Source organism: Thamnophis elegans, chromosome 12 (genome assembly GCF_009769535.1).
Source record: "Thamnophis elegans isolate rThaEle1 chromosome 12, rThaEle1.pri, whole genome shotgun sequence".
Taxonomy (NCBI): Eukaryota; Metazoa; Chordata; class Lepidosauria; order Squamata; family Colubridae; genus Thamnophis; species Thamnophis elegans.
The window spans coordinates 11,111,360-11,139,043 of NC_045552.1; the positions used below are offsets into that span (position 1 = coordinate 11,111,360).

Below are 27,684 nucleotides of genomic sequence, written 5' to 3' on the forward strand. Positions count from 1 at the left end.
ATTGCTGAACATATTTGGCCACTGTGTAATACAGAATGAATGCTGGATTATATGGCCCTTTAGCTTTTCTTAATATTCTTAAATTATAGCTGAAAACAAACCACGACAGTTCATTCATATACTGGCTCAGCAGGGTAGGTTTTGACCAGTTCTAGCCCTCTAGGATCTCATCCATCGATTAGTAATGAGCTCCCTTTTAACCTGAAGATATTAGATATTGGGACAATGTTCTGCATTCATAGTATTTATTTATTAATTAGACTTATATACCGCTTCATAGGGCTTTCAGCCCTCTCTAAGCGGTTTACAAATTTATTTAGCAAATTGAGTCAGCAACTTGCCCCCACAGTCCGGGTCCTCATTTCACCCACCTCGGAAGGATGGAAGGCTGAGTCGACCTTGAGCCGGTGAGATTTGAACCGCTGAGCTGCAGATCACAGTCAGCTAAAGTGGCCTGCAGTACTGCACCCTAACCACTGTGCCACCTCGGCACAATACAACAGTAAAGTACAACAGACTTTACTACCTGTGTGTGTAAGTAATCCAATTGTTAGGAGGAGGATCATAAATCAATTTTCCTTATTGATAAAAAAAAAATTGGTCAGCATATCACTGAAGATGTTCTTCTGGGATGCCAACAGACATCTAGTGGTTTTCTATGGGAACAAGAAGTTAGACAAGAAGGATCATTTTGAGGTTTAACTCTCAAAATGTCCATCTGCTCTTCCATTTTAACAGTTCTGTTAAGGTTCCAAAGGGACGCAGTGGCTCAGTGGCTAAGATACTGAGCTTGTTGATCAGAATGGCCGTCAGTTCGGCGGTTCGAATCCCTAGCACCGCATAACAGAGTGAGCTCCCATTATGTGTCCCAGCTTCTGCCAACCTAGCAGTTTGAAAGCACATAAAAAATGCAAGTAGAAAATAGGGACCACCTTTGCTGGGAAAGTAACAGTGTTCCATGTGCCTTCACCATTTATTCATGCTGGCCACATGACCACGGAGATCTCTTCGGACAGCACTGGCTCTTTGGCTTAGAAATGGAGATGACCACCATCAGCTAGAGTCGGGAACGACTAGCACATATGTGCTAAGGGAACCTTTATCTTTACCTTATTAAGGTTCCATTATCTTTTTTTAAACACTTCTGAAAATGAAATCAATTCGCGAGCTGCTTTGGTGTTTTGTTGCCATCCCATTCATCTGTCAAATATGTAATCTCGAAAACAAACAAGGATCACCGGCCTTTGTCTCTTCTAGATCAACCACGTGCGCTCTCGTCTGCCGGTAAGTTTACACAATGGGATGGCCTCCTTATACCATCGAGGAAACCAACTGGTGATCGAAACAGTATTTGGCCTGAAGGTTTACTACGACTGGAACTATTACCTAGTGGTGAAGGTCACCACAGCATTTCAAAGCCAAATTTGTGGCCTTTGTGGCAACTACAACGGAGATCCCAACGACGACTTTACTACCCCTTCAGGAAGCCTGGCCGCCAATGCTGTGGAACTAGGCAGGAGCTGGAAAGTAGAAGATGGAGATGATGCTTGCAGACACGGCTGCCACGACAGGTGCCCGCGGTGTTCTGCGGAGTTGGCCGCCAGATACAACACAGAAAATTCGTGTGGCATGATCACTCAACACAAGAGTGGTCCTTTCCATCGCTGCCATGCCTTGATTGATCCCAAGCCATATTTGAATGACTGTGTGACTGATTTGTGTGCCTTTGAGGGTTACAAGCAGATTTTGTGCCGGGCCCTGAAGACGTACGCTGATGCTTGTCAGAGAGAAAGGATGGCCATATCTGCCTGGAGGAAACACGCTGGCTGCCGTGAGTAGAGACTGGGATTTATAGGGACAGGGCTCCCACTAGTTTACGCTGACAGGAGGAGGGGGACTGTCATTCCGGATTGCAATGGGTGTGATAAATCAGTGTTGCATATATGTATAGCCAGACAGATGTTGCAGGTAAATGGAATAGAGATTGACTACAGTGTTACATTTAAAAGGAAACGGTTCTCAGAAGAGATGAGTTGATGGGCTGCTGAAAAAAATGATCAGAGAATAAGAACACTGATTATATTAAGATGGATGGGGAAGAGTGATGATGAAAAGACAGCCAGAGAAGCAGCCAATCTATATAAGAATGGGTGACTTGGGATCTGGACTTGTAGGCCAGCAAAAAGCCATGTCTTTGGTTGTTTAGCAAGTGTTCTTAAACAGATAGAGCATGGCATGGTACTCCACAAGGGTGCTCCACACTTTAGGCCCTTTCTTCTTCCCATCACTGTTAACTGAATCACTGCAATTGTTAAGTTAGCAACGTGGTTAAGTGAATCATGTTTCCCCATTGACTGCACAATAGCCTACACAATACTGTATTTTTTGGAGTGTAAGACACACCTTTTCCCCTCAAATAGAGGGTGAAAATCTGGGTGCATCTTATACAATGAATACAGCATTTTTGGCCTCCTGAAACCCCGCCACCTTTGCAAAAATGGCTGTGCATAGCCTTTAGGAGGCTTCCAGAGTGCTCCTGGGGGCTGGGGAGGGCAGAAATGAGCACAAAACGGGCCGATTTTTGCTCGTTTTTGCCCCCCAACTCCCAGGAGTACTCTATAAGCCTCCAAAAGGCTATGCATGCCCTTTTTTTTGACAAAAAACAGGCCCATTTTCGCAAAAAATGGGCCATTTTTGGGAAGTCTGCAGAGTGCAAAAGCTTTTTTTTTTTAATTTGCCTCTTCAAAATCTTATACTCTGGTGTGCCTTATAATCCGAAAAATACACTATCCACTACATAATAGCCACTGTAATTCTGCACCAAATGTAATTTCTGAATGTTCAAGAGTAACTCCAGGTAGAGGAGAGCACTCATACAAGTTGAGTGACTAAGAAAAGGAATTTCTGGTTTGGAAAGAATGCATTTATAGCAATAGCAGTTAGACTTATATACCACTTCATAGGGCTTTCAGCCCTCTCTAAGTGGTTTACAGAGTCAGCATATTTCCCCCAACAATCCGGGTCCTCATTTTACCCACCTCGGAAGGATGGAAGGCTGAGTCAACCCTGAGCCGGTGAGATTTGAACAGCCGAACAGCCGAACTGCAGTCAGCTGAAGTAGCCTGCAGTGCTGCATTTAACCACTGCGCCACCTCGGCTCTGGGGCAACAGATAACTCTGTGTAAAAGCTTTGCTAGTCACAGCTGCCACTTGCTCTTAGAACAGGAGCTGGGAGTCCAGGAGGACCCCAGATTGCACAGGGGTTCTGTTTGAGGAAGTGCCATACCATTCAAAACCAAATATGGAGAATCTCCAGTAATGGAAGAACCATTAAGAACCTTAATTCGGTGAGGTCAGGCTTGAGTTTAAAGCAGGGATTTTGGCAACTTTAAGATCTATGGATTTCAACTCCCAGAATTCCCTAGCCAGATTGCCTGGCTGAGGAATTCTGGGCATTGAAGTCCACAGAGCTTAAGGTTTGCGATAATTGGACACTCCTGCTTTAAAGCCTATTCCTCCCCATCTAGACACTAACAGTTCCAGACATTGGATCAAGGCCTCAATAGAATTACTTAGTCAACTGAGGGCCTAAACATATAGCTAAGTATCACCAGCATATCAATAATATCTGACTCCATGTTGATGGATAACTTAGATATTAAACAAGAAGGTATTATGTATTATATTAAACCAGGATGATTAGGGGACTGGAGACTAAAGCATATGAAGAATGGTTATTGTAGTGGCATGGCTAGTGGGCATAGCTAGTGTAGTGAAGAGAAGGACCAGGGGAGACATGATAGCAGTGTTCCAATATTTGAGGGGCTGCCACAGAGAGGAGGGGGTCAAGCTATTTTCCAAGGCACCTGAAGGCTAGACAAGGAATAATGAATGGAAACTGATCAAGGAGAGATTCATATCCTAGAAATAAGGAGAAATTTCAACCCATGGAACAAAAGTTGCCTTGGAAGTTGTGGAAGCTTCATCACTGGAGGCTTTCAAACAGAGATCGGACTGACATTTGTCAAAAATGCTTGGGTTGGGGGTTGGACTAGATGACCTACAAGGTCCCTACCATCTCTGTTAATCTGTTTTCTGTTAGGGTGAAGCATCCCTTTCCTGAAGCACTCCACAACTTAGGAATCTTCTCTGTTTTGTTCCCTTCTATTAGCCAGCAAAGATGAGCTCTTCTCCAAGAGCTCTTCTATCGCTAACCCTGTTTGTTCTTCCTCCTACAGCCTTGTTCTGTCCTGACCACAGCCAGCACATGGCCTGCGGCACAGCCTGTCCTGCCACTTGCAGAGACCCTGAGGCGCCAAAGAAATGCCGCCTGCCCTGCATGGAGACCTGTCAGTGCAAGCCGGGCTACGTGCTCGACGGTGGTAAATGCATTCCCAAAGAGCAGTGTGGCTGCGTCTATCACGGGCAGATCTATGCTCCCAGCGAGCAATTTTGGGGCGATCAAGAGTGCCACCTGCAATGCATGTGCAACCCACGAGACAGGAAGGTGGCCTGCCACAGATCCACTTGCAGGGGAGGAGAGGGGTGCCACGTGATTAACGGCGTAAGGAAGTGCCACCCAACTTTCTATGGAACCTGCACTACCCTGGGCCAGCTGCATTACATCACCTTCGATGGGCAGCACTTTGACTTCTCTGGAAATTGTGTTTATCGTTTGGCTGAGCTCTGCTACAAGACAGCCAACCTCACTCAGTTCCAAGTCCTGGTTCAGCACCAAGGACAGGGCTCTGAGACTTCAGCTGCCACCAAAGTACTTGAGGTCCATGTTTACGGCATGACAATCCTTATCAGCCACAGCAAAATCTTGGTGAGTACAGTACAGGTAGTCATTAACTTACCATCACAATTGAGCAAGATGGTTGTTAAATGAGTTGGGCCTCATTACATGACCTTGTTTTTGCCACAGTGGTTAAGTGAATCTCCGCAGTTAAGTTAGTACAGGTAGACCTCAACTTACAATCACAATTGATTTATGTTGCTAAGTGAAACACTTGTTAAGTGAGTTTTATTCCTTTCTTGCCACTGTTATTAACTGAATCACTGCAGTTGTTAAGTTAGCAATGTGGTTAAGTGAATTTTGTTTCCCCATTGACTTTGCATGGAAGAATAGAGTAGAATAGAAAAGAATAGAAAACAGAAAAGAATAGAATAGAATAGAATTTAGAATAGAATTTAGAATAGAATAGAATTTAGAATAGAATAGAATAGAAAACAATGGAATAGAATAGAATTTAGAATAGAATAGAATAGAATAGAATTTAGAATAGAATAGAAAACAGAATGGAATAGAATAGAATTGAGAATAGAATTGAGAATAGAATAGAAAACAGAATAGAATAGAATTTAGAATAGAATAGAAAACAGAATGGAATAGAATAGAATTTAGAATAGAATAGAATTTAGAATAGAATAGAATAGAATAGAATAGAAAACAGAATAGAATGGAATAGAATAGAACAGAACAACAGTGTTGGAAAGAAACTTGGAGGTCTTCTAGTCCAACCCCCTGTTTAGGCAGGAAACATTTCAGACAAATGATTGTCCAAGCTTGTCAGAGGGTTTCAAAAGGCGATCACAATTTTGATCATTGACTACAGGGATGCTTCAATGATCGTAAGTGTGAAGAACAGTCATGTCAATTTTTCCTGTGCTGTCGTAACTTCGAACTGTCACTAAATGAAGTATTGTAAGTTGAGAACTACCTGTTAAGTGCACCTGGTTTTCCCATTGACTGTCAGAAGATTGCAAAAAATGATCGCATGAGTCCTGCACACTGCAACCGTCATAAACATGGTGGAAATTAATCAAGGAGAGAAGCAACCTAGAACCAAGGATAGTTAGAACAATTAAAATCAGTGGAACAACTTGCCTCCAGAAGTTGTGAATGCTCCGGACACTGGAAGTTTTTAAGAAGAGATTAGATAACCATTGTCGGAAGTGGTTTCCTGCAGGGGGTTGGACTAGAAGACCTCCAAGGTCCCTTCCAACTCTGTTATTCTAGTCTATTATTCTATACACCTGAGCCAGTTGCCAAGCATTTGAATTTTGATCACTTGACCATGGAAGTGATGCAACAGTCATAAGTGTGGAAAAACTACTATAAATCACCTTTCTAAATGCCATCGTATCTTCAAACAATCGTTAAGCAAGTGGTTGTAAGTCAGGCATCTTCTACCTTTCACTATTTATACTTGTGTGGTTCTTTTGAGTCGCTATGTCATCTTGATTTCTGGAGGGTTCATTATCCTCTCAGAAGAGGATGAGCAATCAAAATAGGATGATTGGGAAATAGAATAATAGATTAGAATAACAGAGTTGGAAGGGACCTTGGAGGTCTTCTAGTCCAACCCCCTGCAGGAAACCCTACACCACTTCTGACAAATGGTTATCTAATCTCTTCTTTAAAACTTCCAGTGTTCAGAGCATTTACAACTTCTGGATGCAAGTTGTTCCATTGATTATTGATTATAAACCTCTTCTGTTTGCATATTACTCTTTCAGACAAATAATCTGTTTTCCTCCAGATGTTACTTAACTACCCTCTCCAACATTCCTCATTTTTGGGGCTGTGATTCCCAGGGATGCTGGCAAGTAGAGCTTATCCGCAGCTGGAGTGCCATAGGTGTCCTATTCCTGTTCGGAAGAAACTCTCCCATGCCCATTTGCAGCCATAGAGATAACAAATGCCTGCCCCCATTGCTCAAATTAAAAAGGAAATTGAGGGAGCCCCTGCCTCCAATTAAGGAACTCTTTCCCCAGAAAAGAACAGCTGGCCCCCCGTGCAATCTTGTTTTAAACAATAATTGAAGACATGCTTGTTCACTCAGGCATATTTAAGATAATTGGCTCGTGCAAGAAGGTTTTGATTTATTTCAATGAGGCTCTTTATGCCGTAAAAGCAACTTGAGTGGCCTTATCAGGGTGAAGAGGCAACATGATTTAACTCAATGAGCTGCTTCTCTCATCCCTTTGCATTCTCCCCCCTTCCCACTTAGCCTCCTCTAGCACTTGCAAAATCCAGCAGAGGGGTTTGCAAAAGTACTGGCATGCCCAGAAATTGTGTGGCTGCTACCATGATAAAGGTAAAGGTTCCCCTCGCATGTATGTGCTAGTCGTTCCCAACTCTAGGGGGCAGTGCTCATCTCCATTTAAAACCGAAGAGCCAGCGCTGTCCGAAGACGTCTCTGTGGTCATGTGGCCGGCATGACTAAACGCCGAAGGTGCATGGAAAGCTGTTACCTTCCCACCAAAGGTGGTTCCTATTTTTCTACTTGCATTTTTACATGCTTTCGAACTGCTAGGTTACTGAGGTATGGAAGATAACAAGGCAGGAAAATCTTGGAAAATCACCCAACCTTGATGATTTATGAAGCAGCCTCAAGGGCTTATTTTGCTCCATCATCAAAGTGGAACCCCCTTTTTGAAGTTCTATGTGGTTCTTGAGCAAGGGTGAGCAATCATGGCCCCTTTATAGACTTCAACTCCCACAATTCCATGGCTGGCTCAGGAATTCTGGGATTTGAAGTCTGGAGATTGTAAAGTGGCCCTAGCTGCCCAATCCTGCATTAGGGAATAATTGTAACTCTCAGAGTCTTTCCTTTTTAAGAGTCACATTTGTTGTACTTAAATTATTAACTTTAAGGTGTTCTATTTTACTGTCATCTGTCTTTCCCCATGGGACTCTAGGAAAGCACTCCAAAAATAGAGGCTATTTTCGGTCATACTTGTTCACAGAGACAGAAATAAGCTTTTTAGCAGAGTTGTGAGGGGCTAGGCCAAATTCTAGCCATCCACATTTTGAGTCAGGGCGCAAGAGAAGAGACCTCACCAGTTGCCCCAGTCAAGAGGCGGATTAATTACAACAAGCAGAGAATAGCTTAAGGTTGAGCTGTTGGGTTATTAATGGCTTGAGTGTTGAATTTATGTTTTACCTATAAAGAAATAAAGGGGGACTAGAATAGATGTAATGGGATGTGGTGGCTCAGTGGCTAAGATGCTGAGCTTGTCGATCAGAAAGTTCGACGGTTCGAATCCCTAGAGCCATGTAATGGAGTGAGCTTCTGTTATTTGTCTCCGTGACCCGACAAAAGCACGCCGACGAAACTGAGGCACGAAAACCACAACGTCATAAATGCGCCCACAACAACACGCCGACAAAACCGCGCCCACAAAAGTGCGAATTAAGTTAAGGTAAGGGAAGCACGATTTAAGTTAAGGTAAGGGTTAGGTTCAGGGTTAGGTTCAGGGTTAGGTTTAGGGTTAGGTTCAGAGTTAGGTTCAGGTTTGGGGTTAGGGTTAGGGTTAGGGTTAGGGTTAGGATTAGGGTTAGGGTTAGGGTTAGGTTCAGGGTTACGTTCAGGGCTAGGGTTAGGGTTAGGTTCAGGGTTAGGTTCAGGGTTAGGTTCAGGGTTAGATTTAGGGTTAGGTTGAAGGTTAGGTTCAGGATTAGGGTTAGGGTTAGGGCTAGGGTTATTAGGTTGTTATTAGTTCTTTGTTGAAGGCATGCTTTTGTCGGCGCGCTTCTGCGCTCATTCATCAGCGTGATTTCGACCTCACGATTTTCTTGGTGCGGTTTCGTCGGCGCACTTTTGTCGAGCACGCATTTGTCGGTGAACCATTTGTCTCAGCTCCTGCCAACCTAGCAGTTCGAAGACATTTAAAAATGCAAGTAGAAAAAATAGGGACCATCTTTAGTGGGAAGGTAAGAGCATTCTGTGTGCCTTTGGCGTTTTAGCCATGCCAGCCATATGACCACGGAGACATCTTTGGGCAGTGCTGACTCTTCGGCTTTGAAACAGAGATGAGCACTGCCCCCTAGAGTCAAGAAGGACTAGCACATATGTGCAAGGGGAGCCTTTACCTTTAGTATAGATCTATTTCAAGCTATTTAGCTCTCATCAGCTAGCCCTTCTGGAATTCAAACCGGGGTTACTTGCATATTAGGTAAATGTATGAACCTCTAACGGGAGCAGTGTGTTCCATCCCATAATTGGGTAAATTAGGTTGCCCAGACCAAAAAAAAAACCACTTAAAGGCTTGAGTGTTTGCTTCTCTTGCTGCAGATGTTTCATTGCCAGGGTAGGAGCCGAGGTGGCGCAGTGGTTAAATGCAGCACTGCAGGCTACTTCAGCTGACTGCAGTTCTGCAGTTCGGCTGTTCAAATCTCACCGGTTCAGAATTGACTCAGCCTTCCATCCTTCCGAGGTGGGTAAAATGAGGACCCGGATTGTTGTTGGGGGCAATAGGCTGACTCTGTAAACCGCTTAGAGAGGGCTGAAAGCCCTATGAAGCGGTATATAAGTCTAACTGCTATTGCTAACTGCTAGGTAGCCTCTTTTGTGCAAAGAGGAATGACATTTGCTGGCTGTTGATATATATTGTAGTAGCTTCTCCTTCTGGCTTGCTTTCCTTCATATATTTTTTCTTTTTGCTTTCTTGATTGTTCCCTGTTTATCTGGTGCTAATCCTCTTCTCTGAGTCCTGGTTAATGGATCAAGGAATTCACCCTGGCAGATAGAAGAGAGGCAGCTTCAAAGTAAAACTATCCCCCCCCCCAAAAAAAGTTATTCTAGCTAGAAACCTGCTTTCTGAGTGAATTTTTAATACTCAAGCCTTCTGCGCTCCCCAGCCAAGTGGAGATGAAGCTAAGAAGCTTTGAGTTGGCTAGAGTTTGATTATGCAGAGCCTTTTAAGTTCCCCCTACCCATGGCCAACCTTTCACCTCCTGGTTCTCCTGCTTTTTCAACCTGTGTTTTCATTGCTGGCAGCCTTGTCTCCTCATCAGAGTATTCAGGGAGAAGTGCAAGTATTGGAGCTTAATTCTGGTACACCTGCAAACGTGGGTAGCAGTAAAGAATATTTGTAGCTCGGGGTTGAAATAAGAGGTGCTCGGTGCTCTCTGGGCTCGGTTATTTTCTTGCAGACATTTCATTAACCCAACTAGGCAACTGCCAAACATGCCAAGCATAAACAACAATCTGAAGAACCTCTAAGATCACCCCCAGCAACACTGAAGGGCAAGCCACTAGCATATAAACTGAGAACAAAGCCCAGTCCTTTCGAGCCTTGATGATGTTACCTAGTTTGGATAATAAAATTTCTGCAAGTAAACAACCAAGCTCAGAGAGCACCAAGGACCCCACAGTCATCTTCCTCCTCCTTCTCCACTCCACAATTCCCATTCCCTTCTAGCATTGATGATGTTACTTAGTTTGGGTAATGAAACGTCTGCATGAAAACAACGAAGCTCAGAGAGCACCAAGGACTCCACAGTCGTTGTCCTCTTCTTCTTCTTCTTCTTCTTCCTCTTCTTCTTCTTCTTCTTCTTCCTCTTCTTCTTCTTCTTCTTATTCATCTTATTCTTCTTCTTCTTCCTCTTCTTCTTCTGCTTCTTCTTCATCTTCTTCTTCTGCTTCTTCGTCTTCTTCTTCCTCTTCTTCTTCCTCCTCCTCCTCTTCCTCTTCCTCCTCCTCCTCCTCCTTCTCATCCTCCTCCCACTCCACTCCACAACCCCCTTTCTTCTTCTTCTTCTTCTTCTTCTTCTTCTTCTTCTTCTTCTTCTTCTTCTTCTTCCTCCTCCTCCTCCTCCTCCTCCTCCTCCTCCTCCTCCTCCTCCTCCTCCTCCACTCCACAACCCCTTTTCCCTTCTATACTGATGATGTTACCTAGTTTGGGTAATGAAATGTCTGCAGATGCTCAGGGAGCACCAAAGATCCCAAGGAAAATTGAGCATATCAACGTTGTCTTCCTCTAAGGAAGATAACACATCTGTCTGAACCCTGATCATCTCTCTATTTCCCACTGGGAAATTGTCTTCATGGAGAATGTCAGAAAAAAAATGTGGTATCAAGCATAAGAGGAGCCCGAAAGGGCCTGATGTATTTTCAAGATAGACATCTTTGTACTCTACCAGGTTTGAGATCTCTTTCCATCTGGATTCACCCTAAAAGACTCATTTAAGCACTTAAGCAATAATCACTTAGACTTATATACTGCTTTACAGTGCTTTATAGCCCTCTCTAAGTGGTTTACAGAGTCCGCCTATGGCCCCCAACAATCTGGCTCCTCATTTTACCCACCTTGGAAGGATGAAAGGCTGAGTCAACCTTGAGCCTGGTGAGATTCGAACTGCCAAATTGCAGGCAGACGGCAGGCAGCAGAAGTAGCCTGCAGTACTGCACTCTCACCACTGCGCCACCGTAGCTCAACATATATTGCAAAATGTCTCTCTCTCTCTCTCTCTTCCCTTTGTGTTCCAGCTGAACGGCTTACAGATCAACCTGCCCCACAATGTTGATTCTAACAAAATTTCCCTCTACCACCTGGGATGGGATATCGTAATCATGACTGACTTTGGTTTTGTGGTCACCTTCGACATGAAGAATAATATCCGTATCACGCTATCCAGAAGCTACAGGGGACTAACGTGTGGCCTCTGTGGCAATTTCAATGGGAAAGAAGAGGACGACATGATGCAACAAAATGGAATGCCAACCACAAATCCGGGAGAGTTGGGCAGAAGCTGGAAGATCCGGGATATCCCGGGATGCCACGAGAAGGAAAGAGAGTCCTGTGTGGACATGGTGCATATGGAGTACACGCAGAGAATGAGTAAGGAGTGTGGTCTCCTACTAGACGCCCACGGCCCATTCAAGAGCTGCCATACCAAGGTGCCACCTCAGTCGTACTTCAAAAACTGTGTCTTTGATTACTGCTCCAATAGGGCCAACAAGAATGTCATCTGTCATGTCATCTCTTCTTACGCTGCAGCTTGCCAAACTTTAGGGATCCAGATTTCCAACTGGAGGTCCGTCCACTTTTGCAGTAAGTAAGGATGGGCAAACCTATTTTGCTTTCTACAGGGAGTTCTCGACTTACGAGAACAGTTGGGACCCGGATTCCCATTGCTAAACAATGGTGGTTTTTAAGTGTGAGTCATGCCTGGTTTTTGCAACCTTGAATTGCCGCAATGTTAGGTGAACCATACGGTCATTAAGTGAATCTGTCTCCCCCCCCCCATCCTTTGACTTTGCTGGTTGGAAATAGGCTGGGGAGGGGATGCAAATGGTGATCACATGACCCCGGGACTCTGCAACACTTGTTAATACACGCTGGTTACCGAGCCGTCCAATTTTTGATTACGAGGATGTGGCAATGGTCCTAAGGGAGAGGGCTGATTGTCAGTTGCTATTTCCAAGTGCTATTGTAATTTTGAATGGTCACTGAATGAATGGTTGTAAGTTGAGGACTGCCTGTATAATGTTCATAGTTTGGGCAAATCTGTACCCACCCCATTTCTGTAACTGTTTGACAAAAATGTTTTTTATGCAAGCAAAACTGTTTTATAGCAATTTCGATAATGTATAGATTTGGGTGAAAACCAGTGGTGGGATTCAATTTTTTTTTTATTGCTGATTCTGTGGACATGGCTTGGTGGCCATGCAGGGGAAGAATATTGCAAAATCCCCATTGCCTCCCCACTCTTGGGGGAAGGATATTGCAAAATCTCCATTGCCTCCTCACTCCTGGGGAAGGATACTGCAAAATCTCCATTCCCTCCCCACCCCGCTAACCTGCTTTCCAGCTCCGTTCTCCTGTGCAGGGTAACAAAAGAAGATCCAGCCAATCAACTGGGACTCAGGAAGCAGCAAATAGATCAGGGGCAGGCGCAGCCAGAGGTGGTATCTGCCAGTTCTCCAAACTACTCAAAATTTTCGCTACTGGTTCGCCAGAACTGGTCAGAACCGGCTGAATACTACTTCTGGTTAAAACCATTCTGCACAAAGATCTAGATTAGTTTTATATATTTCCTTCATGTCCATGATTTTATGTACTGGAGAACAGCATCCTGTAAGGTAAGGAAAGGATATATGCTTCAGCCTTATGGAAACAGATCAGAAAATATGAATTAGGTCAGTTCCTACTGAAATTCGTGATGAACGAATTATGTTCACATCCATAGCAGACTATTTATGGATAAGAAGCTTGTAGAAATTTCCTACCAAGAATGATGAGCAAAGCAACAAGCCAGCCACTACTTTTTTTTCCCTGAGTGAAAAAAAAGATATGAATTATTCATTTTAATGAGAAAGTGGCTAGGGAGATAACATTCTTGCTCACCCAGACTAGAAGCTGGGTCAGCCGAAAAATGCTGTGCTTAATCATTATGAAAAACAGAACGTTAAACCAGATCAAGGTAGGGAATGCACAGTCACAGTCTTAACTACAGTTCCCAGCAGCCCCAGATTTCATGCCCAATGGCAAAGGTTTGGAGGAATAATAATTCAGTAGTATCTGGATGGGCAATCCTTGGATTGCCTTTGGTTCTAATAAACAGGTCTACCTTCATATCTTTGTTCCTAGCTTCAGATTCAGAAGGATTATCTTGATGATCTTTAGTTGGTTACCCAACTAAAAACTGTCTGGCTTAATATGCTATCATCAGGTTTTAACTTTCCTAATTCAGATATTGAAAGGGCATCATCATATCTATAGGGTACCTGGAAAGCAGTGCATTGAAACCATGTCTAAGATAGTGTTTTGCCACCTTATGAGCCATGGTGGTGCAGTGGTTAGAGTACAGTACTGCAGGCTACTTCTGCTGCCTGCCGGCTGCCTGCAATTTGGCAGTTCAAATCTCACCAGGCTCAAGGTTGACTCAGCCTTCCATCCTTCCAAGGTGGGCAAACTGAGGACACAAATTTTTGGGGGGCAATAGGCTGACTCTGTAAACCACTTAGAGAGGGCTGTAAAGCAATGTAAAGCGGTATATAAATCTAAGTGCTATTGCTATTATGATATAAGGACATCAACTCCCATGGATGGCTGGGGAATTCTGGGCATTGACGTCCACACATTTTAAAGTTGCCAAGGTTGAGACACAATGGTCTAAGAAATCAGAAACTAACATATCTTCTTTCTTTGATGATAAAACGAGTAAGAGGTTAAGGAAACTGAACATAAAGCATCGATAAACAATCTGGGACAGTTTGATGATCTAAACTTCAAATCTTCAATCTTTCTTCATCAGCCAAGCTATTTGCAACTTATTTCAGTTGTGAAGCCAATTCTTGGGCAGTGGGAGGGAGGGAATAGTTTCCAATCAAGATTCAAAGGGAGATGTAAGAAAATGTGATATTTTTGCTGGGGATTTTATCAAAAAAAATACAATAAAGGGAATACATATTTAATTTTACACGTGTTGACAGCAGCAAGAATTGTGTTTGCTCAACAGTGGAAAAATGAAAAGATCCCTACAGATGAAAATGTAATTTTAAAAAAACATTGGAATGCACAGAAATGGATAGATTAACACTCATAATTAAGGAGAAGGAAGAAACTGAATACTTTTTAACATGGAGTTTGTTTTATCAATGGCTAAATAACAGAAACAAAAATTAGAAATTTAAAAGCATTAGAGAATAATTACATAAGGAAAGTTCACTAAAATGGATAAGCAGATACTGCTATTATTATGTGACCATGATTAATGTTATGAATATTATTGTTATTATTATCATTACTATTTCTCAAAATTAACTGCACCCAGACAACACACAGTTTATGTAGACATTGCATTTTTTATGTTAAATAAAAAATTATTTTTTTTTAAAGAAAATGCGATACAACCAGACTGTCTTCTGTAAAATACATCAATGTCTTCTTGTGTCCCCCAGAACCTGACTGCCCCCCAAATAGCCATTATGAAGTCTGTGCCAGCCACTGCCCAGTCACCTGTCACAGCCTCTTCAATCCAGTCCTCTGCACTGCCAACTGTCGAGAGGGATGTGAATGCAACCAAGGTTTTGTCCTGAGTGGTGAACAGTGTGTCCCCATCTCAAAATGTGGCTGTGTCCATCAAGGTCTCTACTACAAGGCAGAGGAGTCTTTCTTTGTCAATGGGTTTTGCAAGGAGCGGTGCACTTGCCACGTCGGTGGCATTATGGAGTGCCACCAATCCTCCTGTGGTCCACATGAGGAATGCCGTGTGGTGGAAGGTATCCAGAAGTGCCATTCACATGCTCCCAAGAAGACCGGGACCTGTCACGTAGCTGGAGACCCTCACTACATCACCTTTGATGGTACCACCTTTGACCTTCAGAGCAACTGCACTTACACGCTGGCGAGGAGCTGTACGCGTCAACATTCCCTTCCACCTTTCTCAGTCAATGTAGAGAACGAACGGCGATCCAAGGGCAAAATATCTGTGACTAAAGTTGTATCTATCACAGCCTACCAAAACACCATTTCTCTCTTGCGGGAAAAGAGAGGCATTATCCTGGTAAGGAGCTATAACTTGAAATATTACCAGTAGGGATGGGTGGGTGGCTTTTGGTTGGGAGGTTCAATAGCAGGTAAGTAAAAGAAGCAAATGGTTGTATCGGCCACAAGGCAATGCAAATATTGATGGTGTATATGTGTTGAGATGACCATATGAATATCATAGAATGTGGGTGGAGAATTTCTAGCTATATCAGGCGGTAAAAGCTTAGAGGGAAAGTAGGGTATGTTATGGGAGCCATCAATTAGGAATGTACACCTGGTGGCCCCATGAAAAAGGCCCTTCTTGGCGGTGGTCCCTTCTCTATGGAATATCATTCCTTCCCCCAATATGTGGCTGGTCCCCACCCTGTTGTTTTTCTAAAGGACCCTAAATATGTGGTTTTCTCAATGGGACCTCTGGACCATGAATGGAGATAAAGCTGATCAAGAGGTTATATAATTGTATTGTTGCTATCATGCATGTGGGTATGTGAATGTGTATGTGGAGGAGGTAACGTGTCAGGGTAATGACAATTTAATAGCTGACCAGTTGCTGTAAAGCTATAAACCGAGATGATGAACATGAGGATGAGTCAGCAGGGTTACTGCCACTTTAAGAAGCGGAATATATAAGGGAGGCCATGTGAGGGCGTATCTCTCTCCTTATGTATCTCTCTCCTCGTGTATTTATCTCCATTGTAGTTCTCCGTGTACAGTTGAAGATTGATTGATTGATTGCCTAGTATTTGCCTGATATGTGTATGTATGTATATATAAGTCCTGTATATAAACCACTGTTTGAAAAACATAACCTCTGTGTACTGTATTTTGCTCCTGGGTTGTCTCAAAATAGTAGTCATGCTGTGCACACTCTGACATAATGGGTTTTTAAAAAATCTGATTGGTGTTTGAATGTTGTAACCCTCCCGGAGTCACCTATGTTTGAGTTGAGCAGCTATCTAAATCTGTCTAATAAATCAACACATGGAGAAAAATGACATATGTTCTTTTAGACAAATCAGAGGTAACTGGTCTTTCTTCTCCAATTGACTTCGTGCTTCCCTCTCATTCCTTATCACTGCTACAGGTGAATGGTGCCATGACCTACTTACCTTTCCGCCTTGAAAATGACAGGATGTGGGTCTTCTATCACGGAAACAACATTGTGCTCCGGACGGACTTTGGCTTGTTTGTCTCTTTCGATCAACTCTACCACCTGATCGTCCAGGTGCCGGAAGCTTATCAGAGCCAGATGTGTGGTTTATGCGGCAATTACAATGGGCATCCTCTCGATGACATCACTCTGCCCACTGGCCAGCCGGCCCTAAGTGTGCAGACCTTTTCGGCTGCTTGGAAAGTAGCTGCTCCATCTGCTCCCTGCACCGAAGATTGTGGCGCCATAGTGTGTGGCGCATGTCAAGAGAACCGCAAGACCAGCTACATACACAGTACCCAGTGTGGCATTTTGCAGTCCCCTTATGGGCCATTCAGTACTTGCTATTCCACCATCAACCCTACGGACTTCTACAACAATTGTGTGCATGACCTCTGCAAGGCAAGGGGGAACCCAGCTATCCTCTGCCGAGCTGTCCATAGCTACGTAGCTGCTTGTCAAGCAGCTGGCATCCAGATCAAGCCCTGGAGGACAACCGAATTCTGTCGTAAGTCTTCTCCTAGAAAGGCAGTTTCTATGAAAAGTGGGAGCATCTCCTAATGCAGAGTAGGGAGAATGGGAGGTTTTGCAATAGTGATGATTATCTGTAGCCCGGATGAAGGATGTGGGTGAAAGTTCATTCTCCGAACGTGTGGGTTGGTTTCCAAATGTTTCATTATCAGGCTAGGCAACATCTTCAGTGGGGTTTTGAGAGTGTCAGTGTTCTTCTGTTTATGAAGGCTTCAGATGTGAGTGTGTTCTGATCCAGACTTCCTTAAACAGCAAGAAGCAGAGTCTTGGTTCTGGCCAAACCCCTTTTATTTACATGACTGTGAATTCCTTTCATTAACAGGCAGAAAGGCTTAGCAAACAGTCTTTCAGAGGGATATTTATCCACACACACCTTATCTCGTTTAGAGTGCTGCCAGATAACTAGTTTCCAAACACAGGGCAAAGCAAAACTTGGCACAGAGTCTCTTAGAATCGCAAACAGAACTTTCCAGACTGAATGAATGAATTGTTTCCTGCAAAAGCCCCCTCCCCATTCACTCCTCTTTCATTTCCTATGAGAGGGTCCAATCACCTCCAAGGTGTGGCTTTAGTCTTAAGTCAACTCTGCTTTCTTATTTGTTCTTGTCTTCTGGCAGTTCTGCACATGTGCACACTGGGAACAGGCTCCAGATGTTCCTCTGCCTCACTGCTGTCCAGCTCCCTCTCTGCCTCCGACGCAGAGCCCTTGTCTGAGCTTTCCTCAACCCCCAGGACTGGCCCCTGTTCCTCCCCAATCTCCTCACTGTCTGACTCTGCTGCCAGTTCCACTGGCTGCCGGTGGGCCACAACAGCCATATTGGAACATCTTCAGGGCTGCCACAATGAGGGCGGTTGAAGCTGTGGGAACGGGAGGGGGAAGCAGAGATAGTTGGGGACTTGTTAGCCAAAATAAAATTCTTTCTCCTATGAACCAAAGATATTCCCACCAGGTACTGGGGAGGCGTGCTCCCAAGCCAACTGGAGTTGGGACTGTGACCTGATTGGACCATGTGATGGATGTATGGATTGCGGGGGGCATGAACTTTGAGTGGGGAAAATCTTGGGTCTTTCAGAGTCGGGTTTTCACCAGCTGTGCCAATATGACATGCCTAAAAAATCCACACTTTGAGGAAACCACAGGGCTCAGAATTTTGATTGAGATGGGTCTGTTACTTGGAACCCTGACATCAGTGAGTCTTGTGATGGGGTTTTGTGATAAGGAGATTACAGGCTATAAAATAGGCAGAGTCGCTTCCGGCCCATCAGTTGTCTGTTTCTGAGCTGGAAGCCGAGGTGGCGCAGTGGGTAGAGTGCAGTACTGCAGGCCACTTCAGCTGACTGCTAGATCAGCAGTTCAGCGGTTCAAATCTCACCGGCTCAGGGTTGACTCAGCCTTCCATCCTTCCGAGGTGGGTAAAATGAGGACCCGGATTGTTGTTGGGGGCAATATGCTGACTCTGTAAACCGCTTAGAGAGGGCTGAAAGCCCTATGAAGCGGTATATAAAAATCTGCTATTGCTATTGCTATTCTTTGATAGCAATTCAGCTTTAGGTGTCCACGTTTCTTCCCCCAATCACCCCATTTCTGCCCTCCCTCTCTTGTTGCTATTATTGCTGGTTGCACACTCAACTCAGCCAGATGTTTTGACTGGATTTGGCACTTTCACCCAGCGATCAAGTTTTTCCCAAGGACTTGAGATAGGCAGATGTCATTTGATGGTATTAAATTTTGCAATCACCCATTTTGAGAAGGCCTTATTTTAAGCACATTCACTGACCTCATTCTAATATCCACAAGAGGAAAACTCACTCTGGCAGTAACGTTTTCTCCTTGCAAGAGGAGGAAATCTGCAGCACGTTATTTGAAGAAGAGACGTAGCTCAAACGGGGGGGGGGAGGGGGAGGGAATCGTGTGGCTTTGCCTGCAGGAGATTATTAGTTCAAGCCCAAGCAGTGTCAGATGAGGTTTCTTTTTGGCTATCAAGCTAGTCAATACGGAACTCAAGCAATCTCTGTTCTAGCATACAGGAGGTCATATTGCTCTGCGGCTGCTGCCTACCTTCTCTTCCCAAGTACCATATTTTTCAGAGAATAAGACACACCAAGATTTTGAAGAGGCAAATAAAAAAAAAGTTTTTGCACTCTGCAGACCTCCCCAAAATGGCTTATTTTTCACAAAAATGGGCCCTTTTTTGTAAAAAAAAGGGGCATGAATAGCCTTTAGGAGGCTTGTAGAGTGCTCCTGGGGGGTGGGGCAGAAACAAGCAAAAAACGGCCAATTTTTCACTTATTTCTGCCCTCCCTAGCCCCCCCCCAGAGCACTCTATAAGCCTCCTAAAGGCTCTGCACAGCCATTTTGGTGAAGGGGGTGGGGTTTCGTGAGGCAGGAAATGCTGTATTCAGAGTATAAGATGCACCCAGATTTTCAGTCTCTTTTTTGAGGGAAAAAGGTGCATCTTATACTCCGAAAAATACAGTAACTTTTATTTATTTTGCTTTATTTGTCAGCAAGTACAAGGAAGCAAATATGAAAGCACATGAAAAAATGGCACAAATAAATGGATATAAATAAGCAAAACATAGCCATGAACATATAAAAAGAGTACATATAAATGGGGACAGTAGGACAGGGACGGTTGGTACGCTGGTGCGCTTATGCACGCCCCCTTAGGGACCTCTTAGAAATGCGTAAGGTCCACGATAAACAACTTAAGATCAAAGGTGTGAGTGTTATAGGAACTAACAACAGGATCAGGTAGGGTGTTCCACACATTTACTACTCTATTGCTGAAATCGTTTTTCCTGCAATCAAGATTAGAATGGATTACATTTAGTTTATATCTATTGATAGACCTTGTGTTATTGCAGTTGAAGTAAATGTACCGTATTTTTGGAGTATAAGACGCACCTTTCCCCCGCTGAAAGAGTGAGGAAATGTTGGTGGGTCTTATACACCAAATGCAGCCATTTTTGGCTTCCCAGAGCCTAACCCCGCCCCCCATTTTTGCAAAAAAACGGGCGAAAAACAGACAATTTTTCACAAAAACAGAGGCATTTTTGCCTTGCCCCAGCCCTGCCGAAGCCTGCAGAACGCTGCTGGGGGCTGAGGGAAGGCAAAACCTTTTTTTCTTACTTACCTCTTTGAAATCTTGGTGTGTCTTATACACCAGTACATCTTATAGTCTGAAAAATACAGTAGTCATTAACAGGTAGGACGTTGTGGCAGATTATCTTGTGCTCTAAGCTCAGGTCGGAATGTAGATGGCGTAGTTCAACCTTCTTCCTTCCTTGCAGCTATGAAATGCCCAGTCAACAGTCACTACGAACTCTGCGCCCGGGTGTGTCCCATCCGATGCAAAGAGGCAACTGGCATCACGAAGTGCCCCAACCACTGTGCTGAAGGCTGCCAGTGCAAAGAGGGCTTTTTTATGGCTGGGTACCACTGTGCTCCCATCAGTCAGTGTCGCTGCTTCCACAAAGGCATCTGGTTTAAGGCAAGTGAAAGCAGAAATCCTTACCATTGCAAAGTTTTGTTCTATTTATTTAGCTTTTCTTTTCCTTTCCTTTTTTAGTTTGGGGCAGCTTACTTTCTTGTCACTGCACACCATACAACGAAATGAAATGCCATCTTCAGGAGCCTCCCGCCACCACCGCTACCAGTTCACCCAATCCGAACCGGGACCAACCCACCTCTGCTGTAGACATAGCATTCTGTCTTCTTCCAGTTTTTCTCATAACAACCCATGCGGGATTCAGCCAGTTCGCACCTACTCGGGAGAACCGGTTGTTAACTTTCTAAGCGGCTGGGAGAACCGGTTGTTGGAAGATAGCAATAGCAATAGCAGTAGACTTATATACCGCTTCATAGGCCTTTCAGGCCTCTCTAAGCGGTTTACAGAGTCAGCATATTGCCCCCAACAATCTGGGTCCTCATTTTACCCACCTCGGAAGGATGGAAGGCTGAGTCAACCCTGAGCCGGTGAGATTTGAACCGCTGACCTGCTGATCTAGCAGTAGCCTGCAGTGCTGCATTTAACCACTGCGCCACCTTGGCTCTTGGAAGAAATCTTCTTTTGGTTTTTTTCCACTTTACAGGGCTAATCCTGTAAGGAAGGCAGGCAGGAAACATTCTGATGTTGTTTCTAGCCTAACCTTTATTGCCCTGCTTACAGAAACTGTTAACCCTTATTACATTGTCACAGCTAAGGCGAAGTGCCCATCGATGTGAGTGACATTGAGTTGGCCACGCCCACCCAGTCACATGACCACTGAGCCCCGCCTACCCAGTTGGTCATTAGGGCAAAGAACCAGTTGTTAAATTATCTGAATCCCACCACTGAACTCATGGAATAAGCTGAGCTGAATGGAAATGACTGATTGACTCAATAAAAGAACAGAACAGGAGACAGGAGAAATCACTACTCGGTTTTGGCATTCTGCCTTTTCCGTTTCAGTGAGGCATGTTGAATGCTTCTGCAGGGCGGATGATTTAGGAAACGGAGTAGCGTCTGCATAGTAGCAAGCTGTTGATTCTCCAAAGCAGAAGAACTACAGCTGTAAAAAAAGGGATCTTATGGATGAAGCGGTGTTGCCAGCAAAAAAAAAAATAGGTTGGCATTCTCACTGCTGCATTCCAAAAGAGTAAAATATTAAAGGATAAGGAGGAATGAAACTTGGCTCAATAGCAGTAACTGCGAGAGGGATCTTGGAGTCCTAGTGGACTATCACTTACATATGAGCCAGCCGTGGGCTGCAGCTGCCCAAAAGGAGCCAATGCAATCCAAGGCTACGTTAACAGAAGGATAGAATCGAGATCACGTGGTAGTGGTAGTATTGCTTCATGAATGATGCCTAAGGTCACACTTGCAATACTTCATCCATGTTTGGCCACCACAATATAAAAAAAGATGTAGAGACTCTAGAAAGAGTGCAGAGAAGAGCAACAAAGATGATTAAGGGGCTGGAAGCTAAAACATATGAAGAACAGTTGCAGATATTGGGTATGGTCAATCTAGTGAATCTAGTGAAAAGAAGGACTAAGGGTGACATGATAGCACTTGAGGGGCTGCCCCAAAGAAGAAGGGGTCGACCTGTTTTGCAAAGCACCAGAAAGGAAACAAGAAGCAATGGAGGGAAACTAATCAAGGAAAGAAGCAACTTGGAACTAAGGAGAAATTTCCTGACAGTGAGATCACTTAAACAGTGGAACAAGTTGCCTCCGGAATTTGTGGGTGCTTCCTCACTTGAGATTTTTAAGAAGAGATTAGACAACCAAGAAATGGTACAGGTTCTCCTGATTGAGCAGGGGGCTGGACTAGAAGACCTCCAAGGTCCCTTCCAACTCTGTTATTTTCTATTGTGTTCTGAATGGAAAGAGGAATGAAAATAAAAATGGGACTAATGATGATGCCAGAGAGAGACCGTGGGAAATTAGGGGTGATCCAGATTAATAGAAATTAAGGAACCCACCTATCAAACCCAATAGAAGTGGACAGTTGACAATTAGATATCAGATGATAAGGTTTTGCAAATATGCAACTAAAGGTAAAGGTTCCCTCGCACATACAGTATGTGCTAGTCATTTCCGACTCCAGGGGGCGGTGCTCATCTCCGTTTCAAAGCCAAAGAGCCAGCGCTGTCCAAAGACGTCTCCGTGGTCATATGGCCGGCATGACTAAATGCCAAAGGTGCATGGAGCGCTGTTACCTTCCCACCAAAGGTGGCCCCTATTTTACTACTTGCATTTTTTACGTGCTTTCAAACTGCTAGGTCGACAGAAGCTGGGACAAGTAACGGGAGCTCACTCCATTACGCGGTGCTGGGGGTTCAAACCACCGAACTGCCAACCTTTCTGATTGACAAGCTCAGAATCTTAGCCACTCAGCCACCACGTCCCCTTAATAATATACAATTATGCCACAGTAATTGTGATCATCATCTTATTAATGTAAGATATAAATACATCCTGACAAGGATGCTGGTCATGTCTTAGCTATCACCCTTAAACCTGCTGTTTTTTTTTTTGTTTTATTGCAGCCTGGCACTCCGACGATCACATCCAATTGCATGGAGAGATGCACTTGTGAACGTCAAGGTCAGCTGACGTGCACGCCATTCCCGTGTGCTGCTGGAGAAACTTGCGTGCTGAATAATAACAAGTGGGACTGCGTCCGGAGGGAGGGACAGTGCACTGTTGTCCACGAGCACATCTTTACCTCTTTTGATGGAGTATCTGGAAAGCTTCCAGGCGAGGGGTCCTTTGAGATCACGGCCCTTGTCAATGCGAACTCAAAATCCTGGTTCCGGGTGGTGGTGCAGGTGAAGAAGTGTCCCCAGTGTGCGACACCCAGTGTGGTCGCTGTCACTGTCTATTTCCACAAACTGATTGTGCTGGTGAATAAGGATACCTCCGTCTCGGTAAGAAGCCACTCCTGGCAGATGGTAGCGCTCATCTTTTATTCACCTCCTCTACTCTACTTAGAGTACTATCTATCTCTTCCTTCCTTCCTTCCTCTCCTTCCATGTACAAAATGTACAGGGTTTCTAATCACCTAATTGCCTTTCCTTCTCCCTTTCCTTTTTCACCCGGTTGTCTCTGTCTGACCTAGTCTGCCACAGCCTAATGAACAAATCAATGAGGTGTAAATTTTATAATGAAAGGTACCAGGAGCCACTGAAATCCAGCTGCAGTGAAGTTAGAGTCGACGTACTCTTACAAGACTAGGATGTAACACAAACGAATCAAGGCGAATATACGCCAAGGTGGTGCAGTGGTTAGAGTGCTGTACTGCAGGCCACTTCAGCTGACTGTTATCTGCAGTTCGGCGGTTCAAATCTCACCGGCTCAGGGTTGACTCAGCCTTCCATCCTTCTGAGGTGGGTAAAATGAGGACCCAGACTCCTTCCAAGGTGGGTAAAATGAGGACCCAGTCTGGGGCGATATGCTGACTCTGTAAACCGCTTAGAGAGGGCTGAAAGCCCTATGAAGTGGTATATAAGTCGAACTGCTATTGCTATGATATTCTAGGGTCTGATCTGGCTCAGTCACTGGGACTCGAGGTTTAGTCTTCTGAGCTTTCGGAATTCATGCTGGAGCCCATCGTCAGGGAATTCCTCTCTAGCAGAGTGTGCGCTTTTGGCTATTCTGAGTCAGGGGTGGGCTTCAAAAACTTCAGCAATAGGGTCTCTGCCCATTTGCTGGCTGGGCGTGGCCATGGTGGGTGTGGCCTAGTCAGCCTCCTGCACCACAGCTGGGGTGGGGGGCTGTTTTCGCCTTCCCCAGGCTTTCCTTGGGCCTCTGGGAGGGTGACAACATCCTCCCCCGGGTTCCAGAGGTGCTTTGGAGGCCTGAAATGGGCCCATTTCCAGCCTTCTGGAACTTCCAGGAAGCCCATTTTCCCCCCTCCCCGAGCCTCTGCATGGGCCCTGCACTTACCTCGCATCCAAAAAAGGCCACAAAGAGACTCCTGGGAGGGAGGGTAAGGGGGGAAGATGAGGAGGATAAGGAGGAGTGGAATGAAGAGAGAGGAGAAGGAGAAAGGAAGGGGAAGTAGAGTAGAAAAGGATGATGGAGGGAAGAAAGGAGGTAAGAGAGAGGCAGAAGAAAGAGGTATATGGAGAGCAGAAGAGCTAATAATGGGTTTTTATCTTTCTGGGCGTTGATGATGGCAAGAGGAACTGATGTAATTACTACTTAATACAATAGGATATTGGCTATGTAATAGTATACATGTGATTATATGTTATGAAAATGGAAAAAATAAAAATAAAAAGGAGCCTCCTGGGAGGGGAGCGGCCAGCCAGGGGTGGGATTTGAAGGTTATCTGAACCGGCCCGAACCTGGGTGAACCCGTAGCAGCTCACCCCTGTTCTGAGTGTGGTATTTATATGGTGCCTATTGTGTGTGGCTTTTTTTAGTTGTTGATTGGGGTGTTGATGACTGGCTATTAAGTCTTTGGCTGTTGTTTCCTTGTGCTGTTAAGCCCTCCCCGCCTAAGCTGGTGTTGAATCAGCACTCCTGTTGACTAATGAGAGGGGGCGTTTCCCAGGTGTCAACCACTTCCTTGGCTGTTTGTGTACCTGCTCATCCAACAATCTTAGTAGCTGCAAAATTGAATGCATACATCAGAGATTAAATGTCTATGAGTTAGCATGGCAATTAAAAGATGGAAGAATTAGGTGCAGATTGATAAACCAGGGGGATGAAGCTGGTGAGAATTAAGAAGAAAGTTGAAGTCTACAAGTCTTAAAGTCACCAAGTTTGGGGACCTCTGTTCTAGTGGGAAGCCCAACTGTGCCATACCACCCAATTGATCCATTTGATCTATGGAATCTCTTGCAAGGCCCTTACTAATCCCTATCCCCTGAAAGCTCTATGTTCTGAGTTTTATATGAAGAAGAGGATCCATCAGAAGCCCCAACAGGACATTCTACTTGAAATTCTACTAAAACACAGGCATTAAGCTTGTTAGAATAAACTTCAGTTGTTGTGGCCTAGAGTTTTGAATGAAACCAGACTACTTGGTTAATTTATGATTTCATGTATTAGGCAAACTTAGAAAATGGATTAATTCAGGAACCAGATTTTTCTGTACAACACTAGAAGAGAGGTGGAAAGATTCTGGTAGCACCTTTTGATAAAATTGCATCATGCGAAAGAGCAGGCAATAGACAGAAAGGAAGAGACTGAACATTACTATGTGTTGATGCTAAAGGAACTGTAAATTTAGCCAACATTGCATTCTCTGGCTGTAGTAAGTCCTGATTTTCTAGAAAAAACAATTGCCACTTTCTAGTATTCTTATTCACCTCTGGTTTCCTCATGTATCTTCCACAATTCAGTACACAATGTCTCCAGGTAACCTGTGGATTTGCATTTGCTAGGTGAACGGACATCCTGTACAACTCCCAGCCCAGCCTTCTAAGGAGGTATCCATAACCCTGGTCCAAGGTACGGTGATAGTGGCCCAGGAATCAGGTGTACGGGTTCTCTATAGTACTGGGGGTGACTTAACAGTGGCAATCAGCGGAACCCTGGCCAACAAAGTGTTCAGATCCTGTGGGAACTTCAACGGTAATGGGGCAGATGACTTGAGGCTCCCACATGGGAAGATGGTGCACACCATTAGCGAGGTCTTCAACTACTGGAGAGTCAGAACAGGAATACAACAAGGTATGTAAGGGTAGAAACTTCTTTCTTTCTTTCTTTCTTTCTTTCTTTCTTTCTTCTTAACATTTTTTTAGTTTTGCTCTCTAATTTAACTACCGTATTTTTCAGAGTATAAGACACACCAAGATTTTGAAGAGGTATTTTTTTTTAAAAAAAGGTTTTGCACTCTGCGGGCCTCCCAAACCCTCTGCACGCCTCATTTTTTTGTGAAAAACGGAGCATGCAGAGAGTTTGAGAGGCCTGCAAAGTCTCCTGGGTGTTGGGAGGGGGGGAAACAAGCAAAAAATGTGTCCATTTTCTGCCAAACACAGGGCATGCATAGCCTTTGGGAGGCTTGTGGAGTGCTCATGGGGGCAGGGGGGGGGGTGTCCATGCACCAGTGGTGGGATTCAGCCAGTTCGCACCTATTCGGGAGAATCGGTTGTTAACTTTCTAAGTAGTTTGGAGAACTGGTTGTTGGAAGAAATCTCCTTTTGTTTTTTCCCCACTTTACAGGGCTAATCCTGTAAGGAAGGCAGGAAGGAAACATTCTGGTGTTGTTTCTAGCCTCATCTTTATTGCCCTGCTTACAGAAACTGCCTATCCAGTTAACCCTTATTACCATTGTAACAACTAAGGCGAAGTGCCCATCGACCTGAGTGACATTGACTTGGCCACGCCCACATGATCACATGACCACCGAGCCCCACCTACCCAGCTGGTCATTAGGGCAGAGAACTGTTTGGTAAATTATTTGAATCCCACCACTGTCATGCACCCACCGCTCACACAAATTGAATTTTCTGAGAGACAACACCTGCCACTTATGCAAATGAAGCTTCGTGTGCGAGCATGAGTGCACGCTGCTCACGCTAATGCAGCCCAGTGACAGGCCTCCGCTTAGGGTTTGTGAACCCCTGGTACAGGGTTTCATGCTCAAGCAGGGGGATGGACTTTATTCTGTTAAAGAATAAACTGAACATCATGTTCTCATCAGTGCCAACTGGTGCAAACATCTAACTACACCATAGTCTGCCATTTTGACCCTGGGTTTCAAATTTCTTTAGAACCTCTTCTGTGGATGTGGCCTGCTTCGTGGGAGTGGCTAGCCAGCCATGTGACCGGGTGGGAGTACCTTGGCAGTCATGTGGCTGGGTGGGCGTGGCCAACTTGTAAAATGTGGTAAAACTCACTTAACAACACTCTTGCTTAGCAACCAAAATGTTGGCTCAGGAACTCTGGCATTTGAAGCACGCAAGTCTTAAAGCTGTCAAGTTACAAGACCCCTGCACCCCTAACCCTTTAGAAAAAAAATCCCAAGGGTGTTCAAACTTGACAGCTTTAAAACATGTGGGCTTCAACTACCAGAATTCCTCCTCTCGCTCTTCATCTTGATGATGTGCAGACAGGCGGGGGGAGGGAGCTGGAACCGGTTCTAAACGGCACTGTAGATTTGTGGAACCTCTTCTAAGGAAGAGGTTAGAACTGGCAGGAACCCACCCCTGGCATGGCAGAGGAAGAATACTGTAAAATCCCCATTTCCTCCTGATCAGCTGGGACTCAGGAGGCA

General features: G+C 44.6%; 1 protein-coding gene across 1 annotated transcript in view; it reads left to right on the forward strand.

Annotated features, from left to right (window-relative positions):
• The window catches only part of LOC116515603 (IgGFc-binding protein-like), a 55,045-nt gene extending 28,899 nt beyond the window's left edge, over positions 1 to 26,146 (forward strand). The window contains exons 4-11 of the mRNA XM_032227725.1: positions 1,258 to 1,831; positions 4,239 to 4,828; positions 11,280 to 11,844; positions 14,697 to 15,301; positions 16,370 to 16,943; positions 20,261 to 20,460; positions 23,003 to 23,383; positions 25,850 to 26,146. Coding sequence (XP_032083616.1) covers positions 1,258 to 1,831; positions 4,239 to 4,828; positions 11,280 to 11,844; positions 14,697 to 15,301; positions 16,370 to 16,943; positions 20,261 to 20,460; positions 23,003 to 23,383; positions 25,850 to 26,146 — 3,786 coding nt within the window. The remainder of the gene's footprint in view (positions 1 to 1,257; positions 1,832 to 4,238; positions 4,829 to 11,279; positions 11,845 to 14,696; positions 15,302 to 16,369; positions 16,944 to 20,260; positions 20,461 to 23,002; positions 23,384 to 25,849) is intronic.
• Positions 26,147 to 27,684: the final 1,538 nt, after the last annotated feature.